This window comes from Sorex fumeus, unplaced genomic scaffold, assembly GCF_029834395.1.
Source record: "Sorex fumeus unplaced genomic scaffold, SorFum_2.1 ptg000171l, whole genome shotgun sequence".
Lineage (NCBI taxonomy): Eukaryota > Metazoa > Chordata > Mammalia > Eulipotyphla > Soricidae > Sorex > Sorex fumeus.
The window spans coordinates 7,343,342-7,368,714 of record NW_026606228.1 but is presented as its reverse complement, the minus strand read 5'-3'; the positions used below and the strand labels follow the sequence as shown (position 1 = coordinate 7,368,714).

Below are 25,373 nucleotides of genomic sequence, written 5' to 3'. Positions count from 1 at the left end.
AGTAAACGTACTTCTATTATTGGTGGAGGAGTGGGATGACCGGTTGCCAATATCTACTGTGGTGGTAACAACGTCACCGAATGTTCGAGACTGTACATCAGCACTATACATCAGCATCAAAATCCTTGAAGAGGGACACAAATCCCATCCCTGCCAGCAGAGGGCAGCTCACCTAGCTGTCCAGTATGTGGGGGTACTTTTGTTTGTTTTTGTTCTGTTTGTTTTGGTTTGTGAGTGGTGCTCAGGGGTTACTCCTGGCTCTGAGGGACCCAGTGCTTAGGGATCACTTCTGAGAAGGCTTGCTGGATCATATACGGTGCTGAGGATCAAACCCCGATGGGCCATGTGCAAGGCAAATGCCCTACCTGCTGTATTATTGTGGCAACCAGAGATAGGGGTCTTTTAAGGGTTTCCTATAAAAGGAAGCTCAGAAACTTTCTTTGCAACTTTTCCAGACCCCCTATGTCTCTCTTCCCTCCCATCTGAAAAGGAATTTCACAGCTCTGCTGAAACTGAAGCCCGCAATAGATGAGATGGGATGGCTGAAGGTGTCCTTCAAAGTCTGATCACTAACTGCAAGATTGGTCATGATCCAAGGACACACAATATCAAGTTTCCCAAACACTCCCTGAACCCAAAAGGTGCCCTGGGCCTTCTGAGCTGGTGGGCAATGGTAGAAGCCCGCTGCCATCTCTGGCTGGAAATCAAGTCCCTGGTCTGCTGTCATTGTGACACATTGGGCAATGTCTCGCATTCTAGCCAAAGATCATGAACAAAGTATGTTCTGGGGGTTGGAGTGATAGAACAGTGGGCAGGTTGTTTGCTTTGCATGCGGCTGGCCTGGCATCTCACATGGTTCCCCGAGCATCTCCAGGAATGATCCCTGAGTGAGGAGCCAGGAATAACCCCTGAGAACTGCTGTATATTGCTCAAAAACAAAAACCAAAGTGCATTCTAATTCCAAGCCCTACTGAGAACTCCATCTAAGCCCACCGGGTCAGTCCTGGAGACAGGGGAGCATAGGCCTTTTTAGCCATGTCTCCTGAGGTCACTGGCTATGCGAGTGGCTAGAAGAAAGTCATAATCTCCCTCAGTCCCAGTTTCTGTGTTTGTGAAAGAGGGAGAATATAATCCCCATCGCCACACTGGTAGTGAGAACTACACGAGGCAATATATGCAAAGCCCTTCGATACAGTATGATAAAAGAGTAAAGAATGAGGGACCTGAGCAGAAGTACCGCATCCCATATGGTCCCCCGAGCACCACCGGGACTAATTCCTGAGAGCAGAGCCAGGAGTACGCCCTGGGCATTGCCAGGTGTGGCCCCAAATCCAAAAGAATGAAAAGAGTAAGGAATGATTGCCATTATTGAGACCGGACCAGTAGTACAGCAGGTAGGGCGTTTGCCTTGCACATGGTCAACCCAGGTTTGATCCTGGGCATCCCATATGGTCCCCCAAGCATCACCAGGAGTAATCCCTGAGCATTGCTGGGTATGGCCCAAGACAAACAAACAAAGAAACAAAAATGATTTCCATTATTTCAATGCAAGCTTTTTAGGTAGGAACATATCCACATATTACTTTATCTCCCCGCAGCCCCTTCTCCCAGACACACACATACCACAGGATTGACCATGAGGCCTGGTGGGTGGTAAAAAACCCAACCGTCAGACCAGACAGAATGGAAAGGGCTGGAGCACACACTTTGCAAGTAAGAGGCTTGGGGTTAATCCCTGGCATCACGTGGTCCCTAGGGAGGACCCACAGGACCCAAGGAGCATGGAATAAGAAGTAGCCTCCTGAGCACTGCCAGGCATGTCCCTAAATAGCAAAAAAGAAGAGAAAAAAATCAGGATATCTGGGAAGCGAGTGACATCTCTGCTTCTTCCATTTGTTAAATCAGGGGTTTGAGCCAGATCCCTGAGTTCTCAGCATGACCCCTTCCCACCTTGACAGGTGCTCTCACATGGGACATGGGCACAGTACACCCAGAAGTGAGATCTACCAATCTAGTATGAAGTACTTGGCTGTAGGGTATGTACTATCATATCACGCCTTCCTCCCAACAAGCCCCCACCTCTGAGCAAGTCCCCACAGTAGCCCAAGAACTGCTGCACTGGATGGCTTTGAATGGTGCTTCCAGTCATGAGCCCGCAACACATGGGGCATTTGTCTTGCACATAGCTGACCCAGGTTCAGTCCCCGGCATTCCATATGGCCTCCTGAACACTGCCAGGAGTGATCTCTGAGTACAAAAGAGCCAGAATTAAATCCTGAGCACCACTAGGTGTGCCCCCCACACCCTCAGAAAAAGAAGAGTGTAAACCCAGACCCTTTAATACAACTTCCTTGGGCTGCAATCAAACAGAAGGATGAGACCCATGCCTTTGAGGAACGTGAGAATCAGGGGGAAAGCCATATGATTGCTTCCAATGCCACAAAAAAAGCAAGAATGCTCCAGAGCTGGGCAGGCTCTCAGTAGAATGGATTCAACTGACAAAGGCCAAGGGCTTGACCTTTCATAGAAAGCAACAGACTGGAAGGAGATTTAGGAGCAGAAGGAGTTCTTCTAGGTCAAGATGGGAGAAGCCGTGGATGTGAGGGTGCCTTGGCTCATCTTGATTCGGCTCATCTGGCTGGCCAGGTGGATGTCCCCATCCTCCCTCACGGCTGTGTGTCCCTCCTGAAGTGGCAGCCTTCCAGAATAGAGATGGACCCACCCCGAGCATTCTGTAGTCCAGGCTAGGGGAACAGATGCACTCCCCAACTAGAACCTCCAAGAAAATGCTCCAGAAGGGATTTTTTCCCCCAAGTCCAGGATAAAAAAAAAAGGTCACAGCCATGGAGAGGGTATCACGCTGAGTGAAGTGAGTTAGAAGGAAAGGGACAGACACAGAAGGAGTTCACTCTCATGTGGGATATAAAGATACACGATAAGGGAACAATCAAGTGCCAATGCCAACAGAACTGGAGAATTGCTCCACAGAACTAAGTTTGCAGGTTTGAGGGGATGGCGGGGGGGGGGGGGTGAAAGGGAGGGGCCTTTGGAACTTGGTGGAAGGAAGTGGACACTCTGATGGCTACAGTTGCATTGGAATGATATAGGTATGAAACCATCATTAACAGTATGGTGAAACACAGTACCTCAAAAAAGAGATTAAAAATGAAGAAGCCGCAAGATTTTGAGTCTCTATGAGGAACGCTGTGATCTATTTTGGCCTCTGACTTTTTTGGCAGGAGGTGGGTTGGGCCATACCCAGTTGATGCTCAGGGGTTACTCCTGGCTCTGTGCTCAAGGATCACTCCTAGCTAGGCTCTGGATGGGATGTTCGGAGATCCAACTTGGGTCAGCCACATGAAGAGTGCCCTAACCCCTGTACTATGGCTCCAGACCCTGGCCACCTGAAAGACAGATTGCAACAAGAGGAACTGACAGATACAAACAACAGTGGGCTTTCCAATCACTGGAGCTGTTCCTACATCATCAGAGTACCTTGCTCGGCACTCTTGTCTAGGCTTCTGAAGGTGTTTCCATAAAGGCTAGCTAAGCTTTCGATCTGACGAGAGCCTGCAGGGATCTCTGCCCAGGGCAAAAAACTGAACCAAGCAAGCATGAAGGTCCATTGGGTTCATAAAGCCTGTAAGATTTACAGGAAATTTCCAAGTTTCTAGAAAACCAAAGTTATTAGAGAAGATGAGGAGATCCAAAGCTTCTCTTCGACTGAACACCAGTGGCTGAGGCCAACTAATTTATGACCCATCCATTGTGGCTCTGGCAGAAAAAAGGAAAATCGGCTCCTCTTTCTTACGTAGCTGATAAAAATTAGCTCAGTTACATAGTGGGATAGGTATCATAAATCTATCTGAACATTTCAACAGGAGCTGGAGCGATAGTACAGCAGGAAGGATGTTTGCCTTGCATGCGGCCGACCTTCGTTCGATCCCTGGCATCCCATAAGGTCCCCTGAGCACTGTGATTCCTGAGTGCAGAGCCAGGAGTAATCCCTGAGCATCGCCAGGTGTGACCCAAAAAGCAAAATTTTAAAAAAAGCAAAACAAAAAATGGGGCCGGAATGATAGTACAGTGCGGATGGTGTTTGCCTTGCACACAGTCGACCTGGGTTTGATCCTGGGCATTCCATACAGTCCCCTGACCATAGCCAGTAGTAATTCCTGAGTATACAGAGCCAGGAGTAACCCCTGAACAGCTATAGCTGTGACCCAAAAAGGCAAAAAAATAATAAAAAAACATTTCAACAGTGTCAGGAATAAGGTTTACCTTTCTGTGTATTACAGAAAACAGAATCTACACTGACTCAATATACGTCCAGTTTTCATTCAATAAGGAGACTACAAATATGTATGTAATACTGGAGACAATTGTTGCTCCAAGGGTTAGAGAGACTGGGAGACATAGGTATTCTTCCAGAACCCCGAGATGTGCTTTTTGCTCATCTAGAAATCTACAATTGGAGTAAGCCTGAACAACACGTGTTGGAAGTGACAGTTATTGGCTTCTATTGTAGCCTGTATCTCTGATTAGAGTGTAGCACCTGACAATGCAAAGAAAAGTCCCATTTCTTCTTTGGCGTGTCTGGGATTTTTTTGCCTCAGGTTGAAAACTCTGATGCCTCCTTGGAACCCCTCAAAGCTTCATAGCACCTCCAAAGAACCTGAAGGTTTTAACTAGGAAAAAAAACCCAAAGTTATACCCACTTAGACCTGAAACTTGTCAGTTGCTCTGAGGAAGCCATTGAATTTCTTTTTAGTTTAGATGCTGGAGGTATTCCAGGAATGGCCGCCAATGCCCTATTCTTGATCCTTGAACCCGGGATTCTACAAGAAACCAATTTCACCAAAGACTAAGCTCCCTCTAGACAACCGGAAACTCACCTTGGTTTCAAGTTTCCAGACTTTCCTAAGAAACTGGGGCTGGAGGGGTTTGCTCAGGCTTTCATGCCCTCAGCTCATACCCAGAGGTCAGTGCAAACCCCTTCCATCACAATCCCAAACACAGACCTCAGGACTGCAGCAGAGGGAGACAGCGCCAAGTTTCTGTGGGTGCAGAGGCTGGCACGGAGAACACCAGATGACTGCGCATCCCCGAAAACCCAAGTCATGGTGGTCTGGGGATGAGTGTCGGCACCTCCCAGAGGCCGCAATGCCCATCCTGGCTGGCCTTACCTGCTCTTCCTTTCTTCCGCTGCTCTTCTTGCTCGGTCAGGTACTCCCCAGTCTGATACTTCCGGCTCTTCTGCCGCCTTCGTTTCTTCCTCTTCACCAGGCCATCCTCCTCCTCTTCCTCCTCCTCCTCATTGGTGTCCCACACCTGCCGGGCAGACTCTGTTCTCCAGGGCATTTCTCGGGTTCGCCACAGGTGTCTGCGGCCTTGGTTCAGGAGATTCTTGTCCTGAGCGTGGTGACTGCGATACTGGGTATCCCGCTGGGCCTTCCTCACCTTTCGGCGCTTAGCCGGAGAGGCAGTCACTGACTCATCCTCTTCAGTGGGGAAGACTTCCTGGTTTCCCACGTCACCATCTGCTACACCAGCAAAGGAGCTACAGACGCTTCCTGTGGATAAGCGGACAGAGGATGGTCAGGTATCTCATAGAAAGACCAAGTATGGGATAGAAGCAAGAGCCCTGCCATAGAAGTTTGAAGGTCTGGATTCAAGGACAGCCTGGGCCAGCTGTAAGCTCTGGGACTATTCCTTCGCTTCTATTTCCTTGACTGCTGAATTGGAGCATTGCTTTATGTCTTCCTGACCTCACAAGATGTTCTAGGACTCAAACAGGATCTTTCACCCTGGATGTGACAGTGTCTAATAGAGATCACATAACTACCACATATCAAAATCTCATGCCCAGGAGCTGGAGTGATAGTACAGTGGGTACAGTTCTTGCCTTGCACATGGCCAACCAGAGTTCAATCCCTGGCATACCCTATGCACCCTCCTACCCCGATTACCACCAGGAGTGATTCCTAAGTGCAGAGCCTTGAGCATCACTGGGTGTGGGCCTTAAACCAAAACCAAACCAAAACAAAGCCTCATGTCCTAATTCATCCCCGTTTTCTTGTCACAGGAATTCATCCCATAGACTTTTAGTGCTTATGAGGTATCAAGTATTGTAGGAGGGGCAAAGAGAGGGCCATAGTCTATTACTCTTGAGGAAATTGGATTTGATAGAGCTTGGCAAGGGAGGGTGGACTGGCATGGCACACTCCCACCTCTGCTCACCGTGTGGCAAAATCAATCTTGTCATAAGAGTTATCCTGAGCAGGGGACAGGGTGGAGTGGTGGGAGGGATGCTGGGACCATTGGTGGTGGAAAATGGGCACTGGCGGAGGATGGGTACTCGACCATTGTATGACTGAAATGTAAGTACGGAAGTTTGTAAGTCTGTAACTATACCTCACGGTGATTCACTAATTAAAAAAAAGAGTTACCCTGAATGGGGCATGCAGTAATAGTACAGAAGGCAGGTTTCTTGCCTTGCACATGGCAGACCCTGGTTTGATCCCCAACCCCCCATATGGTCCCCAGAGCACCACCAGAAGTAATTACTGAGCACAAAACCAGGAGTAACCATTGAGCTTTACCCCATCCCCCCAAAAAGAAGTTACCCTGAATAATGGAGGCCCAGAGAAGATAGTACAATGACTAGGGCATTTGTCTTACATGCAATCAACCCAAGTTCAAACCTTAGCACCTCATATGGTAATCCTGAGCCTGCCAGGCATGATCCCTGAACACAAAGCCAGGAGTAAGTCCTGAGCTTCACTGAATGTGGCCCTAAAACAAAAACAGTTATCCTGAATAAGCCCAATGGTCACTACAGAAGTGTCTGGAAAAGCCCAGCAAGAAGTTGTCCCTTCCTGTGACATGGCCTAGGTTAATCCTGCTCACAGATTCCTTAGCCAGATCCTCTTTAAAAATTTTTTTTGGTTTGGGACCACATTCAACAGTGCTCACAGGAATTACTCTTGGCGAGGTTGGGGTACTATATGAGATGCCAGGGATTGAACCCGGGTCGACCACATGCAAGGCAAGTGCCCGAACCGCTGTAGTCTGGACCCTGGATCCTCTTTCCTTATGTAGACCTCCACTTCCCAGTGAGTGGCTGAGAGTCCAGTAATGGAGCAGAATTTCTCCCCGGCACCTGCCCCCACCGAAGTTATTCTTCACCATAGAGCCAGTTCATCCCCTGCACCCTCCGCGACTCCATGGTGATGAACAGTACCTTTCCTGCCCTCCTTAGCTACCATGCCAAGAGGACACTTCCCTCCTCTCTCCTTGCAAATAGTGAAAGTATGGTCTTCTACTGGTAAAGTTTGACAACCACAGCAAGATCTGACCCTCCCTCAAGACTCCAACATCTTTCCCCCTAGGCTTGTCTATAAACTCAGTAATCCCCAAACCTAAGCAAGGACAGAAGAGGAAAGAAATGGTTCAAGGCAGAGCAGTCTTTAACCACAGCTTCAAGTCAGTTAGACTATTTAAAGACAACACACAAGGACTGGAGCAATGGCACAGTGGGTAGGGCACTTGTCACGTATGTAATCAACCTGGAGTAGATCTCTGGCACCCTATGTAGTCCCTGGACCCTGCCAGGAGTGATCCCTGAGTGTAGAGGCAGGAGTAAGCCCTAAGCATAGCCGGAGTGGACCCAAAATAAACAAGATACTAAGTACCCTTCAAACTTTCTGTTCTACAAATCAGGTGGTGGACCTAGTGCTCAAATTAATCTAATAGTCTGGTTAATTGAGTCATCAGTGGCTGGAGAAACAGTACAGCAGGTAGGGGGCTTGCCTTGCATGCAACAGACCCAGGTTCCACCTCTGGCATCCCATGGATTCTCCTAAGCCCTACCAGGAGTGATCCCTGAGAAGATAGGCAAGTACAAACCCTGAGCACAGCCCAATGTGACCCAAAAAACAAGCAAACAAAAAAATGCAATAAAAACAGCATTGCCATAGAGATAACAATGGGATCACCAACTTCCAAAGTACCGAATATAGTATAATGTAATTAACAATAACATGGGACCAGTTGTAATGTAGTCACTCTTTGATGATTCAGGGAATACTTTAGAACTTTCTGTTCATTTTGGGGCCCCACTTGAATGATGCTCAGGGCTTACTCCTGGCTCTGTGCTCAGGAATCATTTCTAGTGGACTCAGGGCACCATATGAGCTGTCTAATTACCCTGAATAAGCCCAACAGTCACCAAAGAACTCTCTGGAAAAGCCCAGCAAGAAGTTGTCCCTTCCTGTGACATGGCCTAGGTTAATCCTGCTCACAGATGCCTTAGCCAGATCCTCTTTTTAAAAAAAAATTGGTTTGGGACTACATTCAACAGTGCTCACAGGAATTACTCTTGGCGAGGTGGGGGTACTATATGAGATGCCAGGGATCGAACCCAGGTCAACTGTGTGCAAGACAAGTACCCTACTCACTGTAGAATTTTTGGACACCTGCTGGTCAGCATTACAAGCCCCCATTCCCACTGTGTCCTCTGTGTGCTAAGGAGTCAGTAGAATGTCAGTGAACTGTGCCATGTGTCTTGATGCCGATACCTACTTTGCAAGAGAATTTGGGTGAGCCTGGTCAACCACTTACAGGACAAAGAACCAACCAATATAGCAGCTCGCAGATGACAGCAGTGGTTGGAAAGGGCTATTCTATTTTAGGGGACCAAATGTGATTCTGCTGGCCCTGGTGGCTGAATGGTCATTTCCAATCTTGACGACATGTGTCACTTAAGACAAAGGCCTAAAGGTTAATTGTCTTTTCCTGAAACCGGCCCCAATAATCAAGAAAAGCCAGAGCCTGGAGCATTAACCGGTTTTCCTGAGTGCCAGAGAGGCCTTTCCACTTTTCACCATCGGCTCCCAACTAGAAATGTCATGTCCCTGTTATGAAAGGCTAATGCCACAGTCTGAAGATCACAGGCACTGCCTCTCCACTCTGGACTCTCATGTGTGGCAAGGAGCCAGGCATCACTTTTGTTTTGCTTTGGAGCCACACCCGGCAGTGCTCTGGGCTTCCTCCTAGCTCTGCGTTCAGGGATCACTCCTGGCAGGCTCAGAGGACCAGATGGGGTGCCAGGAATTGAACCTGGGTTGGCTACATGCAGGCAAGTGCCCAAACCCACTGTACTATCTCTCCCACCCTGGAATTGGGCATCTTAACCCAGAGTTATCAAGTTCTCACCTGAGACAATGGCAAAATCAATCATGCAACCAGATTTCTACCCCTTTCTGCAGAGAAGGGTCCAAGAGGGCTGTGGCCTCAGCCTCACTTACCAGACTGGCTGCGCGTCCTGGTGCTCAAAACCACGGGGATGAAGTCACGGAAACTGCTCTTTGCTTTCTTTTCCAAGGAACCTGCAGTGATGGGCGGCGTCGGGCAGAAGGCAGAAAAATACAATCAGAGTCAAAGGACAGGGAAAGCCCTCCCGGGGCAGCTCCGGTGCAAGGGAGAGTAATAAAATCAGGGCAGGCTTGGTGTTTTCTCTGGGTTAACAGCAATTAGCGCCTGTTATATGCTGCTGTCCTCTGCCCATCTCTCTTAAGAATGAGAGTTGTTTACCAGGGTAATGGGGAGGCAAGGAGAAGGCCCTGCTGCCTGCAGTTGACTAGTGACAGCTGAGCTGTCACAGGTCCCAGAGAAGGACAGCCTCAATGAGCCCCAGAGGATGGAGTGAGGCAGGAGCAGAGAACAGTGAGACGGTCTGTGAGAAGAGACTAGAAAAAGGCACACCAGATTGAACTGGGGAGGTCATGAACACTGAGACCTTGTACAGGAGCAAATTCTTCCTGGAGGGCACCCAAGGAATTCTCTGTGACAGAGCATCCAGGTTAAGGACACACATTCCCCAGCACGCTCAACTCCAACAGCCTGTGGATCCCTAAATAATCATCTGGGTGTCGGCTTCTAGCTAGCCATGTATTTGGAATCTTTTGGAATGGAACTTTTTCCTTTTTGTACTACCGAGGCTTGAACCCAGGCCTCATGAATGCCAGACATGCACTTTACCACTGAGCCACATGCAAGACCATCTAGTGGAGAGGTTTTTTTTTTCTTTTCTTTCAGATACCCAAAGAAAGGGAAATCAGGGTAATGAACTCCCAGGCTGCAGTTTTTGTCTCCGCACTCATTAAACCCGCTTCTTTTCCAAGCTTAGCCCTGCTGGAGGGTAATGAGTTGGCTGGTCTGTTGGAGGACCGACTTGAGTTTGTGGGAAATCCACCATGTTCCAGTGGGCCAGAGGGAGCAGATTAAGGCCCAGACCCCCTCTCTTCTTTGCCTTGATTTCCCCAGGGTGTCAGGGAGAGTGTCCTCCCACGGTGAAGTCTCACCTTTCGGGTCAGTCTCAGAGAGAGTCCTTCACCCCTGAAGAGTCCTCTACCCATCCCTTTGAGGATTCAGGGGGCCTACCTTCCTCGTGGCCATCAGCTCGCTTTCCCAGAGACTGGGACTCTGGCTTGGCTGGCTTCCGGTGCTTGTGCTTTACCCTGCCTCCATTGTGCTCTTTTCCTGACTCCGCAGCCCCCCTGAGGCTTTTCTTGATGGGTTCCTTCGGGTCACTAGGTGACTTCCGGCACTGTGGAGAGGCAGAGAGGATCAGATGGTGAGGGCTGTTGGAAAGGATATCTGTCCAGATGGACAGGCAGGTCCCCCGATTCTGATGCTACCATCACTGGTGGTGAGAAGGGAGTTTGCCTGTTGCCTTCCACAGCAGGCTAGAGGACTTAGGCGGGGTGGGGCTAAATTCAGTGCCCTCAGCTAACCCTCCAGAGAGAGCTACACCCCCATCATTTCTAACAGGCTCAGACAGCACTCCCAAACCAAGGAGCACCCAGTCTTTTTTGTTCCATTTTGTTTGGGGGGGGGGTCACACCCAGCAGTGCTCAGGGGTTACTCCTGGCTCTGTGCTCAGAATTACTCCTGGCGCCATGCTGGTGCCAGGTCAGCCATGTGCAAGGCAAATGCCCTACCCACTGTACTATCTCTCCGGCCCCCATACCCAGTCATTTCAAAAGGTGCTAAGCCAGACCCCATCCACTCTTGGCCAAACACCTGATGAGATGAAACTGAGATTTAAAAAAAAAAGTCTCTTCTGCAATGTGGGAGACGACATGGTTTCAATCACTTCACTGTGAATCATTCCATTTGACACCGACCACTGAAAATATGTTTGCACAGAGGCCAAATCAAGAAAAACTGTCTCTTTTCCTGTGTAAATTAATCCTGGAAAATAGATTCCACTAAGCGAGAGAAGCAGCAGCACGGCGGGCGCCATTCCAATCTCCCCCTACATGGGGAAGACGCGGGGAAGGCCCAGGCCTTATTAATAATGCCACTTTACACTCGGCAGCATTTGCAGCCTTTTGCAAAATGCTCTCCACTCGCTTACTGGATTTTTCTCCTCCAATATCCAATGGGGCGCTGCCATCCTCATCACCGAACTGGCCCTAAGAGGTTCCATGATTTGTCCAGGGCACACACGCAGCCCAAGGCAGCCACTCACCTCACAGACCACTATTTCTCAGGACAATCCTATACCTCAGTTTCTTTGGGCCTATAGGAAGGAAGAAGCAGGGCTGACTAAGCCCCAGGGGGCCAACCCAGGCTACTCCCCACCACCCTTACATCCTTTCTCTTTCTCTACTTGGATCTTCCACTGTGTTGGCTCTGCTCCACTCACATCGCTGATGCCCAGGGCATCGGAAGAGCCAAACGGCTGTGCTTACCTATGACAAGGACACCCCTCAGTCTATGGGTCACATCTTTTTAAGTTATGAGGTCTCCTGCACCCAAACAAAAAAGGGTCACGTAGGAATTTGCAGTGTTCTAGGATCCAGAAATACAAACTAACCAAAACACAGTCATAATGAAATCAGGCCTCATGAAGCAAAGAAGGAAGGATTCTCCCCACCCTCCCCATATACCACCTTCTAGAAAGTTCTCACCACTTTAGCTCCAGCTAAAAGTATGGAAAACATCTGGGGCTTCAGTGATAGTACAGTGGGTAGGGGGTTTGTCTTGCATGTGTTCAACCTGGGTTCAATCTCCAGCACCCCACATGGTCCTGTTCTCCCACTTGGCTGCTACCAAGTCCCACAAAGCAAAGTGTTTGAAGAAAGAAAAGACTTGTGGGAGGAAGATGAAAAACCATAGCTTTAAAGCAGGGGCTGGAGCAATAGTACAGCAGGTTTACTTGCCTTGCATGCAGCTGACCCCAACCCTGGTTGGACCCCCAGCATCCCATATGATGCTCTGAGCTCCACTGGGAGTAAATCCTGAGCGTAGAGCCAGGAGTAAGCCCTGAACTACTAGGCGTGGCCCCAAAACAAACAACAAAAATCTGACCTTCAAGTCTGGCCATGGGAAAACTATTTTAAGTGTGTATGGGGGGGGGGGGGCGTGGAGGGTAGATAAAGTAAAAAAGCACATCAAGTCAAATACGATTTATTTTAATTATCATTCTTTTTTTTTGGTTTTTGGGCCACATCCAGCTGTGGTCAGAGCTTACTCCTGGTTCTGCACTCAGGGGTCACTCCTGGCAGGGCTTGAGCGACTATGAAGTGCCAGGGATCCAACCCAGAGCAGCTGCGTGTAGGGCAACCAATTTACCCACTGGACCATCTCCCAAGCCCCCATAACATCATTTTAGTTGGGGTTTTCCAGTACAGATAATTAATTTTACTTCCTAACAACGATCAAAACACAGAGAATTTCTGGGGCCACAGAGATAGTACAGCAGGCAGGGTACTATTGGCATTGTAGCCAACCTAGTCCAATCCCTAGCATCCCATATGGTCCCCCGAGCCCACCAGGAAAAATTCCCGAGTACAGAGCCAGGAGTACCCTGAGCACCAACTACTGTGACCCCAAAACAAAAGAAAAAATATTCAGGGGATTTCTGCCTGTATCTCCTGCAAGGGCAGCACTGAAAGTTAGATTATATTTGCACAGTTCCACGTAAGCAAAATGTTGGGACACATCGGGGCACCACGTAAGATGAGAGTTCTAGTTACCAGGGGGTTGAAAGGTTTTCCAAATAATATATCAAAGGTTGAAAAGACAATGATGGATCTCTTGCTCACACTCTCTCTGATTGGTGGTGGAGACATGAGATGATCCTGATTTGTGGTCATGACAGGCTTTGTTTTTGTGGGGGTTTAGGTTTTTGTATTTGGAGCAGCCTCTGAGCTGGAGCAGGAGAGCGGCCTAGAGTTTTTTTAGTTCAGTTGTGAAACAGGCCAAGTCTGCAGATGTGCCTGTTGGTTCACCTTGCCTTGCTTTGCCTCGCCAACAGAAATTCCAGGGGGCTGTTTGGAATCAATCCCTGATTGAAGTCTGCTTATTAAATTATTTCTTTTTTTTTTGAGGAGGGGGGTTACACCCAGCGATGCTCAGGGATTGCTCCTGGCTCTGCACTCAGGAATTAACTCAACAGTGCTCGGGGGACCATATGGGATGCTGGGAATCAAACCCATGTCGGCTGTGTGCAAATGCCCTCCCCACTGTACTATTGCTCTGGTCCCTTATTAATGATTTCTTTCCCAGGAAAAGTGGTACTTTTTAAAAAATCATGCAAGGGGCTGGAGCAATAGCACAGCGGGTAGGGTGTTTGCCCTGCACGCGGCCAACCCAGGTTTGATTCCCAGCATCCCATATGGTCCCCTGAGCACCACCAGGAGTAATTCCTGAGTGCAGAGCCAGGAGTAACCCCTGTGCATCGCCTGGTGTGACCCAAAAAAGGAAAAAAATTATCTAAGTTATTAACTCTATCCTCCTCACCACCCTTAAAATAGACATTGCCTCAATCCTTATGGCCAGTCACTACAGGTTCCTTCAAGGCCCCTGATCCTGGAACTTTACTCTCTATTAGGAAATCCAGAAAACTCTTCATGTCATATAGGAAGAAGTAGTGCCTGCCTGCGACTAAGTCCTCTGTATGACATAAGCTGTAGGGGGGCAGGGACTAAGTGCATTTTGTTGGTTACAATGACACAAATAGGGGCTGAAGCGACAGCACAGCGGGTAGGGTGTTTGCCTTGAATGCAGCAGACCAGGGTTCGATTCCCAGCATCCCATATGGTCCCCTGAGCACCACCAGGAGTAATTCCTGAGTGCATGAGCCAGGAGTAAGCCCTGTCACATTGCTGGGTGTGACCCCCCCCAAAAAAGAAAAAGAAACAATGACACAAATAATTAATACTGAGCACTTATGTATGCCAGGGCACTGTTTTAAACATCTACGGATATTACCTGCTTGCTTAAAAAAAACAGCCCTGTTTATGTCTCTTTACTGAGATCAACTATGCAATATCCTTCTTTCAATGCTCCCTTGCTTTTAGAACAGTCACATTGAAGAGGGGGGTCCTGGGACAGGGAGGGGGCACACTGGTGATGGTGTGGTGTGGAATTATGTTATCAAAAACCATGATTGAGACTGGAGACATAGCACAGCGAATAAAGCCTTGCACCCAGCTAACTCAGGTTTGATCTTCCCTCAGGCAATGCATGTGGTCCCCTGAGCACCACTAGGAGTGATCTCTGAGCACAGAGCCAGGAGTAAAGCCTGAGCACCATCAAGTATAGTCTTCAAAATAGAGAGAGAGAACCATTATCAATAATATTGGAAACCAGAGAATCTCAATAAAAACCTTTTCTTGGTTTGGGGGCCACACCTGGTGGTGCTCAGGCCTTACTCCTAGTTTTGTGCTCAGCGAACACTCTTGGCAGGCTCAGGGGACCATCTGATTCCAGGGATGGAACCTGCTACACTATCTCCCACCCCCGCAATGAAAGTATGTTTAGGGCTGGAGCGATAATACAACAGGTAGGGCGTTTGCCTTGCAAGCAGCCAACCCGGGTTCTATTCCCAGCATCCCATATTATGCAAAGCCACATGCAAATACCATATGCAAAGCCAGGAGTAACCCCTAGGCACCGCCGGGTGTGACCCAAAAAGCAAAGATATATATATATATATATATATATATATATATATATATATAGTAATAGTCACCAAGCTATGAAAAGCATCACCACACCATCTAGTTCCTGAACTTTTGCAATACCCCAAGTGTTGTACAGCCATGAAGCAGTGTCTCCCCCTCTACTCCCCTCCACTACCTCCCCCACCCCCCACCCTCAGCAAGCTTTAGCAACGACTCAGCTACATTTTCAGTTTGCCCGTTCTGGACATGTCCCAGCATTATCTCACTGAATCTTGACGACAAGCCCAAAAGTAGGTCCTCTTACTATCTCACCATCCAAAGGAGGAAACGGAGGGCCAGAGGACTAGAGTCCCGTGACAACACCACACAGCTGCAGGTAGGGGCCAGAAGGCAAACCCAGACCCCCAAGCCTGGCTCCAGGGAGCAGAGGCCTCAGGGCCACGCCACCACCATTACCACCACTGCACACGCCCTCCTGCAGATGTTTTCCCCACTGCTGGGGCAGGGCTGGCCCAGCAGTGGCAGCTCAGCGGCAAACATTTGCTGAATGTGTGTGGTGAAACAGCTCCACATCAGCATGGGAAATCAGTGGGGCACAGCTGAAGAACATAGACCGTGGTGCTAAGGGGACCAGGCTCTATTTACCAGCTCCGGTGCCTGTGGGCGTGTTACTCAGTGCCTTTGTTCAAAAAAATAAAACTCGGTCTGGAGCCATAGTACAGCAGGTAGGGCATTTACTTTGCACGCGGCCGACCTGGGTTGGATCCCCAGCATCCCATATGGTCCCCCGAGCACCGCCAGGAGTAATTCCTGAGTGCAGAGCCAGGAGTAGCCCCTGTTTATCACAGGGTGTGACCCAAAAAGCAAAATAAATAAATAAATAAATAAATAAATAAAAACTCAAGGTGCAGTATTCACCTTGGAGGGCAATGGGAGGACCTGGACTGGGTAATGCATTTTAAAATCACTTGGTAGGGGACTGACGACTATGGGCAGTCACTGGGATGAAACGGCTGGTGAGAACGTTCATTATTACCAGCCAGGGCCGGCTGGCAGTTCTGTGAGCAGGCGCTGTTTGGGCTTTACCAGGCTCTACCTTTGTTCCAACTTGGCATGCCTGCCATCCAGAGGTAGTGCTGAGGTCACGGAGAAAACCCACCAGAAACTCTATCCCTGGGGTTCTTTGCTTTGTTTTCATTGTTATGGGGGGCCACATCCAGTACTGCTGGGGGTGGGGTGGGGGGGCAGTTCCGGAATCAAACCCAGGGTTCACAGCAACAATCCTACACTCTACCCCATGCATGACCACCCCAGCCCTAGCTCAGGATTTTTGACCCAGAGCGCAGGGGTGAGCTTTGGGGAGGGGAGTGCGGGGGTGGCCATAACCGGCATAAAATGACAGGAACACTTCTGACGTCAGATTCCAGAGCTCAGGTCTATAGCCCTCATGCATTTCTCAAATCACACTAGGATCCAAAAGAGCTGAAGAGTTTCTGGCCCCCTCAAAAAATCCACATTACTCTGGCTAGAAAACTCGGTTTCTTAGAGTGTATATATATGTATATAGTATATACATATACTATATATGTGTACGGATGTGTGTGTGTGTATACACACACACACACACACACACACACACACACACACCCAAGACCCAATGTCAAGGCTTGTGAATTTTTTTGTTTTTGCTTTTTGGGTCACACCCAGTGATGCTCAGGGGTTACTCTAGGCTCTGCACTCCAGAATTACTCCTGGCGATGGCCAGGGGACCATATGGGATGCCAGCAATCAAACCCAGATTGCCCGTGTGCAACATAAACAACCTACCCACTCTACTATCACTCCAGCCCCAAGGTTTGTGAATTTAACTGCCAATCATCCAGCCTTCAGAATAAGCCTTACCCTTCAACTTCACAAATTTCCTTGGACTGTCCATGGCCTTAGATTCCCTTCTGGAAGGCATCCTTTCAAGTCATTGGTGTGTGTGGGGTGACCCTTTTAGCCTAGAACATGCACCACTAGCCTAGACTCAGACATCTGAGCGGCCCTGTACACCAACGTCTCCAATAGACTGACACCCAAGTTACTATCCGAACCCTTGCAGGACACTCCCAAAACCAGCTCAGGCACGAGACAACTATGTGCAAACCTCGAACAGGTTCCTCGGTTTCCTCAGAACCCTCTCCCAGGTTCCTAGGTTCCCCTGAGAACAGTGGAGAAGGCAGAGGGGCTCTGCAGGGAATGACCTAAGCATACGATTCCCAAAGGGTCTCATCAGAAAATGGCAGTTTCTGGCATGAAGCAACTTGGGAGCCGCATAGCAAAGGGAAAAATGGTGTTACTGCCTGCAGGGCAAGGCACTCGGCCACCCCCCTCAACCGAAGCCCAGCAACTCACCTTGGCTGCCAGGGAAGACCGGCCAACCACCTTGATCTGCAGCGGCCGCTGCTGCTGCTCCTCGCCATCCTTCTCTTTCCCAGACTTCAGTTTCTTGGGAGGCAGAGATTCGGCTCCCCCCTCGGACACCACCGAATCTGGCTGCCACTTGGTCTTGCAAGCAAAGGTGTTGACACTTTCCTGCTTCACTCGCGCCTGTCCGGGCTTACTCCGAACTTCAGACGGACCCCGCTGGGCAGCTGCTGGGAGCCCGTCAGCCCGGCAGCAGGTGGTTAAGTTGAAGACAACGTCACCATCCACCTTCTCCATTTTCACCCGTCCCAGGTCCACCTGGCCTCCCAGTGGTGGCAGCTCTGTGCTGGAGGCCCTCCTGCTGCCGGGGACCACGTCCAAGAGGAGCTCCTTGGGGCGGCCGTCGTGAGGTAGCAAAGGCAGCTCGGGCATGGCGCGGAGGTTTTGAGGGGTGGCCAGGACCAGTTCATGGGACATGTAGGTGGCCAGCACTTGGTTCTTAGGTTTTGTGTCTCCAGCCAGCTTTGCGCCACAGGAACCCTGGGGGCCGTCCGCTTTTGGACTGCTGTTGGGTTCCTCGGGCCCTGGATTGACTCGCCTGTCCCCACTGCTAGGCTGGACGGACAGCGCCAGTGTGCCTGTCTGAGGGCTGAGAGTCAGGAGGACAGGGTTCACTTGTTCTTCGTAAGGCTTGGCAGCAATCCGGCAAGTTTTGTTCTTCGTGCCAGCATCCTGCTCTGGAGCAAAGGGGCCTCCGGGTCGTGGCTGCCCATCGGGAAGTCCATGCACAGTTTCATTGGGGCCAAGAGCCGCCACACCTGACAGCTCAGAGACAATGCCCGTGGGCCTGATGGGCACCCCCTGGGTGGGGGTCAGCTGCCCAGAACTGGAGATGCCAATGGAAAGCAGAGATGCCTGATGGTACGGGGACCAGCCAACGGGTAGGACCTGGCTGCTGGTGGCTTTGCCATTGACTGAACACCGTGGGTAAATATTCGCTGGCCCCGGGGGCTTCCACGGGGAAACGTCCTTGGTTTGGCAGCCTGGCAGCACCGGGGCAATGCGGGCTGGGGTGTAACGTTTGACTGTGCTTGGCTGTCCCTCAGTCCCAGCCTGGCCGCCCTTCTTGCCACATGGCGTCCCCGGGTTCTTCGGCTCACCTTGATCGATGATGGAGATGGGCTCCTGCTTGGGGAGATGGCGGGGATCTCGGGGGAGGCCCAAGTTGGGATCTTTGTTCAGCAGCAAGGACGCAGGCACTGGGTTGGCCACTCCCACATAGGTGCCCGGAATGGTGCTGATGAGTGCCGTGGAGTTCTTCACCCAGGTGCTTGGGTCCCCATTTCTTACAATCTCAGGGAAGATGACGAAGGGCGAGGAGGTGGGCCCCAGGCAAGAGGTGACGTTGCTGCCGGCAGCCTGGGCCGTGCGCTGAGACCTGGACAGAACGGTGGAGAGGAGGGCCTTGCTGCTGGTGTGCACAGGGGTCAGCACGGGCATGGGGGGCGTCTTGCGCTGGTTGGGCAACGGCAGCTTCTGCCGGTTAGACTTGGAGGAGAGGTCGAGGGGCAGCTCGTTGCACTCCAGTGGGGAGGCCATCTCGCGCTCCAGCTGCGGGGGCGACTTGAGGGGAGAAAAGGTGACGGAGGTCACTTCTGTCTGCTGCTCGGTTGCGCCTGGCATCTTGGTGGGATGCGACGGGGCCGAGGTCACGCTGGGCGCGGGCAGCAATGGCTGTGGAGTTGGAAGCACCTTGGCGGAAGCAGTGGTGAGGGCTGTGTTTGCCAAAGGCCCGGGGACCCCATCAGGGGCAGGCTGGGTGCTGGTACTGCTGGACGGAGATGCACAAGGAAGCCTGTTCACCTCCAGAGAGACCAGCTTAGAATCGGAAGTCAGAGGCCGGGCCACAGAAAATGCATATGGGTAAGACCGTAGCTCCGGGGAGGCCAGCACGCCAGGAAGACACCTGTCCTGCAGGTAGGATGGCAGGACAGGGAGTGTAAGAGTGGACGAGACCTCCAAGGTGGTTGGCAGTGTGGCCACACTAAGCGGCTGTCCACAGCTCGGAGGTGGGATATAGACCAGCGGCTGGCTTGGGGTCAGGACCGTCCCGGGCTGAAAGGACAGGGGGACTTTTTGCATAGCTGGTGTCTGAGCTGCAGGAAAACACACTCGACTCAAACTAAAGGAGGCCGGGATAGGTGCAGAGGTGGCAATGGCCGTCGGGGTGGCAGCCGGCATGGGCGTAGGTGCAGGAGTAAAGATTGGAGCTGGAGTCGGGGCCGGAACAGGCGTAGGAGCGAAGGCTGGGATGAGGGTGGGGGTAGAGGGGGGGCCAGAGGACGGGGCTGGGGTGGCCATCGGCACAGACGGAGGCGGAGCAGGAGCTGCCGGTGGTGTGGACGCGGCAATGGGAGCCAGAACTGGAGTGGGGACAGGCGCAAGGACCAGGGTCGGAGCTGAAGGAGGCACTGGAGCTTGGATCACAGCCAAGGGCGGAGCTGAAACAGGGACGGAGAGGGGTGTCGGGGCAGGAGCTGACAGGGTGACTGGGCCTGAGGGCGAGGCTGAAGCTGGCACAGACACCAGGACCGAGGCCGACACAGAGAGGGGGGTCGAGTCAGAGATGAGAGTGGGCACTGAGGGTGGTGCCGAAGCCAGAGCCGGCACGGGCGCCGAAGGTGGGGAAGGAGCCGTGACGGAAGGGGCAACCTGGACAGGAACGAGCCCCGAATGCGGCACGGGGCCAGGGACAGAAAGGGGGACTTGGAATGGTTCCGGAGCAGACGGGGGAGCAGAGGCCGAGCCGGGAGTAGGGGGGCAGATGGGAGGCGGCAGCGAACTGAAGTTAGTGGTAACCAGAGGCAGAGTGCCTTCCACAGGCACTCCAGTTCCCAGAGTTGCCAAAATGAAAGTATTCTTCTCCCCCACACTGTGCCGCGGGTCCAAGGCCTTTACCCCGGCTGCCGAGCCATCCGCCTGCGTGCTCATTTGGCTGCTGTGCGGAGTCCAGGAGCCGTCCGCCCCGTTAGGCGAGGGAAGCGTGAGCCCGTCGTCCAGGCTGCTCAGCGGCACCATGAGGCCCTCAGCCTCCCCTGTATTCCCAGCATAGTCCATTTGGGGCTGGGGGTCGGCAGGCTTGTCTTCAGGCTTGGGCCCAAGTTTTTCCGTCGCACTGCCATCTGGGTCCGCCCCCCGGGCATTGCTGCCACTCCCAACGGCTGTGAGCTCCACCTGCAACGACAGAGCAGTGTGCCACAACTGGGGGAGGGAAGCGGAGGTGGGGGGGGGATCAGCAATAACAAAGAACAGCAACAGCTATACCCCTGCCCGTGGGGTGTCAGACAGTATGGCTCAGCTCCACCTTCGGCAGAGTGGGGTTGCGGGGAGGGTATAGTATGTGGGCCCTGGCCCCTTACCTTGGAAAAACTGTTGCTGACACAAAACTCCTGAGATCCAAAGTGCTGGCAGTCACCTGTCGTGGACTCCTCATCAGAAAGAGGCGCTCTTCTGCCATGGGATGACAGGACCAGAAAGGGACGTGAGGCCTAGTCTTGGGACCACCAGCACATCCCCTCCCCCCCCGAGAGGGCCTTCTGCCTGCCTGGTTACCCATAAAACCTTCCTGTCTTGCTTGGCTTGGGCGGGCAAATCTACATAGGCTGGGCAGCACAGCAGAAGGGAGGAGGGAGGTCAGGCTGCAAGCTGAAGCCTGTACGGCCACCTTTGCAAATCTCTGCAAAGAAGACAGTGCAGACTAGACTCCCCACTCTGAGTCCTATATTCTTTTCCTCGGGCACATAGGCTGATACACCCCAGTGTTTCAAGGTGACCCAACAGAGGTGCCAGGCGTGGCCAGAAGGGGAGAAGTAAATCACTGGAGACCTCAAAAGGCATGCCAACTATTTTCCTCTGACAGGCCATCTGATTTTCAGTCACTAATGAAAGCTGGCTGCAGGGACTCCAAAGACAATCCTTTATAAAAATAAATAGCAACCTGCACTGTGCTCTAACTCTGAACCCCCCCGCCCCCGCCCCATACACTGGATGGGCTTACCTAGAACAGTCCATGCCTCTTAGCATTTGCAAAGATTGAATGCCACTAGATTATCTTTCCCCCATTCCTAAGTTCCAGTGTGCCCCAGCCAGCATCTCTCTCCTTTTCACATTCATCTGTGCACTCCACCATTGGAAGGTCCCCACTCTCCCCATGGACCTGCCAGCACCACATTCCCAAGGGGGCGACCCCTGAAGTCAGAAGTAAATTCAAGTTACATAGATTTACAGAGAGGCGGGCTCAAGGTGAGAGACCTGGGTATACTCAAAAGAAAACTCAACTTACAGCACCCCTGCCACTTGCTTGAAAAATTGTCTGGAGATTTGGGGAGAGCAAATTTTAAAACGGACTTATCGGGGCTGGAGCAATAGCACAGTGGGTAGGGCGTTTGCCTTGCACGCGGCCGACCCGGGCATCCCATATGGTCTCCCAAGCCCTGCCAGGATAATTTCTGAGTGCATGAGCCAGGAGTAACCTCTGCATTGCTGAGTGTGACCCAAAAAGCAAAGAAAAAAATAGACTTATCTTGGGATCACAGTAATAGTACAGCGGGTCAGGCATTTGCCGTGCATGTACCCCCCGACTCACCTAGGGTCCCCCAAGGGTCCCACCAGGAGTGATCCCTGAGCTCAGAGCAGGAAGCAAGCCCTGAATACTGCTGGGTGTAGCCACGAAACAAACAAAAAATAATATATCCTGACCACCTCCCCCCACTCCCAGTCAAAATAAGTCAGACCAGGAGAGTGAAGTTCCAAGAAGACAAACCCATCAGAACTTGGGCTGGAGATAAAACATAGGAGTTAGGGTGTTTGCAATTCAACCCAGCATTGCATAGGTTCCTTGAGCACAGAGTAAGCCCTTAGTACCATCAGGTGCGGCCCCAACCCCAAAATAAATAAGCACATAAGCTTCAGGGGCTGAAGCAATAGTATAGCAATAGTATAGTGCATAAGGTGCTTGCCTTGCATGCGGTCAACCTGGGACTGATCTCCAGTATCCCCTAGGATTCCCCCAAGCACTGTCAGGAGTAATACCTGAGTACAGAGCCAGGAATAAGCGCTGAGCATAGTCAGGTATGCACCCACCAAAAATAAAATAAAGCAGAACAGTCATACAGGGTTTTTTATGGGGGGTGGTGGTGTCAAGACAAAGCAGAGCCATACCATGGTCTGTATAATTAGGGGAGGTGGACCACCTTCAGGTTTGCTCCCCTGCTCTGCAGCATCGCCCTGAGCACAGTGAGAGCCCTAGAAACAGCCTGCTCCTCCCTCAGCAATCATCGCAACCAAAGAGCGATCAGAGGACCTGGAGCTGTGTCCCAACACAAGCAGGGAAAGGCCCTACTATCTCCCTCCTCTCGGTGGACAAGCAACTGTATGGGAGTCAAGAGAAGCCAAAAATAAGATCAAGGAGAGTATCATGGGTTTCTGTCCATGTTCTCAGGGCTCTGGAAGGAGCTTCACTGAGACGGAAAGGCTGATAGCCTATGAACGAGAGCTGGGGTGGTGACAGGGGAAGATGGCTGAAAGGAATACATGATCTGCATGTGGGAGCCCTGGGTTCTAGCCCAGCAATACGGGGTTCCCCAAAGCAGAAGTGTGAGTGTTCCAGTCTTAGAAATGGCAAATAATGGCTAAAGAAGGCAAGGGCTAAGGACTGGAGACACAGGACAGGGGTTTAGGTGCTTGCCTTAAACACGGTCAGCCAGAATTGATGCCTCCTGCATCCCATAAGGCCCCCAAAGACCACCAGAAATGATCCCTGAATGCAGAGGCATAAGTAAGTAAGAACTTGAAAAGGGAGCTTTTTCAGATCTTACTGGGTCCTGACTGTATGACATGCCCCAGGCTCCTTATAAGACTTGCCCTGCTTTGATTCCCACTCTAATCTAAGACTGTCTTCCCCAAACACCATAGGGGAAATTTCAACTCCCACCTCAAACTCCTACAAATCCCTCAAAGTCCCAGCCAAAATGTCACTACCTTTGGGAAGTCTTCTTTGGGAAAGTTTGTTCTTCGCAGTTAATTCCCAAAGACGTGTGAATGCGACTCTCTTCAAAATTCCCAAGTCCCCTATTAAATTTATTCTGAATGAATAAATGAATGAATGGGTGAAAGAAAGCCTCTTGGGGCCAGCAGAAAGCTTTTGCCCCTTCTCCTACTATCCTCAATAAACTGATAATTCAAGTTGGCTGCTCAAAAGTAACTTCAGAGGGGCCAGAGCAATAGAACAGCAGGTAGGGTTCTTGCCTTACTTGCAGCTGACCTGGGTTAGATCCCCAGCATCCCATATAGTCCTCCAAGAACCGCTAGGAATAATTCCTGAGTGCAGAGCCAGGAGTAGCCAGGTGTAGCCCCAAAACTAAAAAAAAGTTAACTTTAAGAGTTAGATTCCTGCCTGGTTTGTGCAGCTTTTGATCCACAATTTCTAAATTCTACCAATTACAAAAGAGCCAAGAAGATGGTTTTAAATAAGGTGAGATTACTTTTTGGAAATCAACAGTAGCACAGAGTATAGAAGAAAGGCAACAATAAAGAACAGATCAGATCCGAAGTGACAGTGCTTAAAAGGTCATCCTGACCGCTCGGCATATTTGGTAATTTAACATCCCAAGAAAGGCCCATAAAGAGGGAAAATCATGTTCCAGACCCATTTCCTGTTCCTTTCTCAGCAGGCATTTACAATGGACAGTGAACCAAGATAACTTCAACCATTGATTTTTAGGTGGGGGGGGGGGGGGGCTCTAACCCACCTCTATGAAAGCCTCAACTACTTATAACTAGTTGCTAGTGAATTCTTCTTACATCGATCAATACCACCAGCCTGCCTTCTCCAGCTCATTGCTCAATAATTACCTAATAGCACAAATGCAAAGGGAGACACCTTTCTTCAGCAGCTTCTGAATGGAACTTTATTTTCCTTGGTCCTGACTTTTATATTCCGAAATTAAATTCCTTTTAAGTCCTTCTTCAACTCATTCCCCAGCATAGAGAACATTAAGCTATTACCCTAATGGTTTAAAAAAAAAAATAAAAAGGTCTGTTCTAACACCATGAAAGGAACTTAGGCCAACAGAGTTCTCCAGCGAGAGACAAAGCAGATAAACAGCTATCCTATTCATCTCCCTTTCAAAATAATCACAATTACCAATTCAACTCAACCTGCGTATCTGCCCGTCCCTTGCAAAATTTACCCAAGGAAACACCAGATCCCAAGTCCAAGGGAAAACCCCACTGTTCTGTGTTGTAGGGGATTGATCAGATATGTCTGGATTTAAACAGTCCATGGACTGAAAAGCAGCTACCCCCACCCAGCAAGTAGGGGGGACTCAGACCTTCCCTCAAAATTGAAGCGGTTTTGCAACATTTAAACACATAGCTCTTTTGCCAAGGGTTATGAGCGGCAAATATAAAATCTGAAGGACACTTTGTGTGCCCTTAGGATAGGGTATGATCAAGAAAGGGTCTAAGCTTGAGAAGCCACATGCTTCAGAAAGCAGAAAATTAAGAACAGAACATACAGGTCTCACCAACTGTCCTGATAATGACAGCATGAAGCAGTGTGGATCTCACTTTGGTATGTGTGTGGGTTTTTTTTCCTTTTATCCTCAGTACTTTGGTACTGAACACCTGGCAGTGCTCAGGGGTTACTCTTGGCTCTGCACTCAGGAATTACTCCTGGCAATGCTTGGAGGACCATATGGGATGTCAGGGATTGAACCCGGTTGGCCACGTGCAAGGCAAGCACCTGACTCGCGCTGGCCCCTCTTCGGTACTTCTTAAGAGAATTCGCTGCACATCATTAGCCTCATGAGGCAGTAAAGCACTGATCACCGGAATACCCACTAACTATTCCCACAAAGCTGAACGAATGATAACCAAACTTCTCTTATCCAGGCTCCTGAATAACCAACTTGCAGGCAACAAATA

General features: G+C 50.5%; 1 protein-coding gene across 2 annotated transcripts in view; it reads right to left on the bottom strand.

Annotated features, from left to right (window-relative positions):
- BCORL1 (BCL6 corepressor like 1) overlaps positions 1–25,373 on the bottom strand; it is an 81,571-nt gene that overhangs the window by 32,583 nt on the left and 23,615 nt on the right. Inside the window, exons 3-8 of one of the 2 annotated variants that reach the window (XM_056107759.1) lie at positions 20,807–20,897; positions 17,376–20,621; positions 10,444–10,609; positions 9,309–9,389; positions 5,461–5,573; positions 5,187–5,331 (exon numbers count right to left, since the gene is read on the bottom strand). In XM_056107759.1, the coding sequence (XP_055963734.1) occupies positions 5,187–5,331; positions 5,461–5,573; positions 9,309–9,389; positions 10,444–10,609; positions 17,376–20,621; positions 20,807–20,897 (3,842 nt within the window). Of the gene's footprint in view, positions 1–5,186; positions 5,574–9,308; positions 9,390–10,443; positions 10,610–17,375; positions 20,622–20,806; positions 20,898–25,373 lie in introns of both variants that reach the window. The other variant, XM_056107758.1, reaches the window with a different exon arrangement.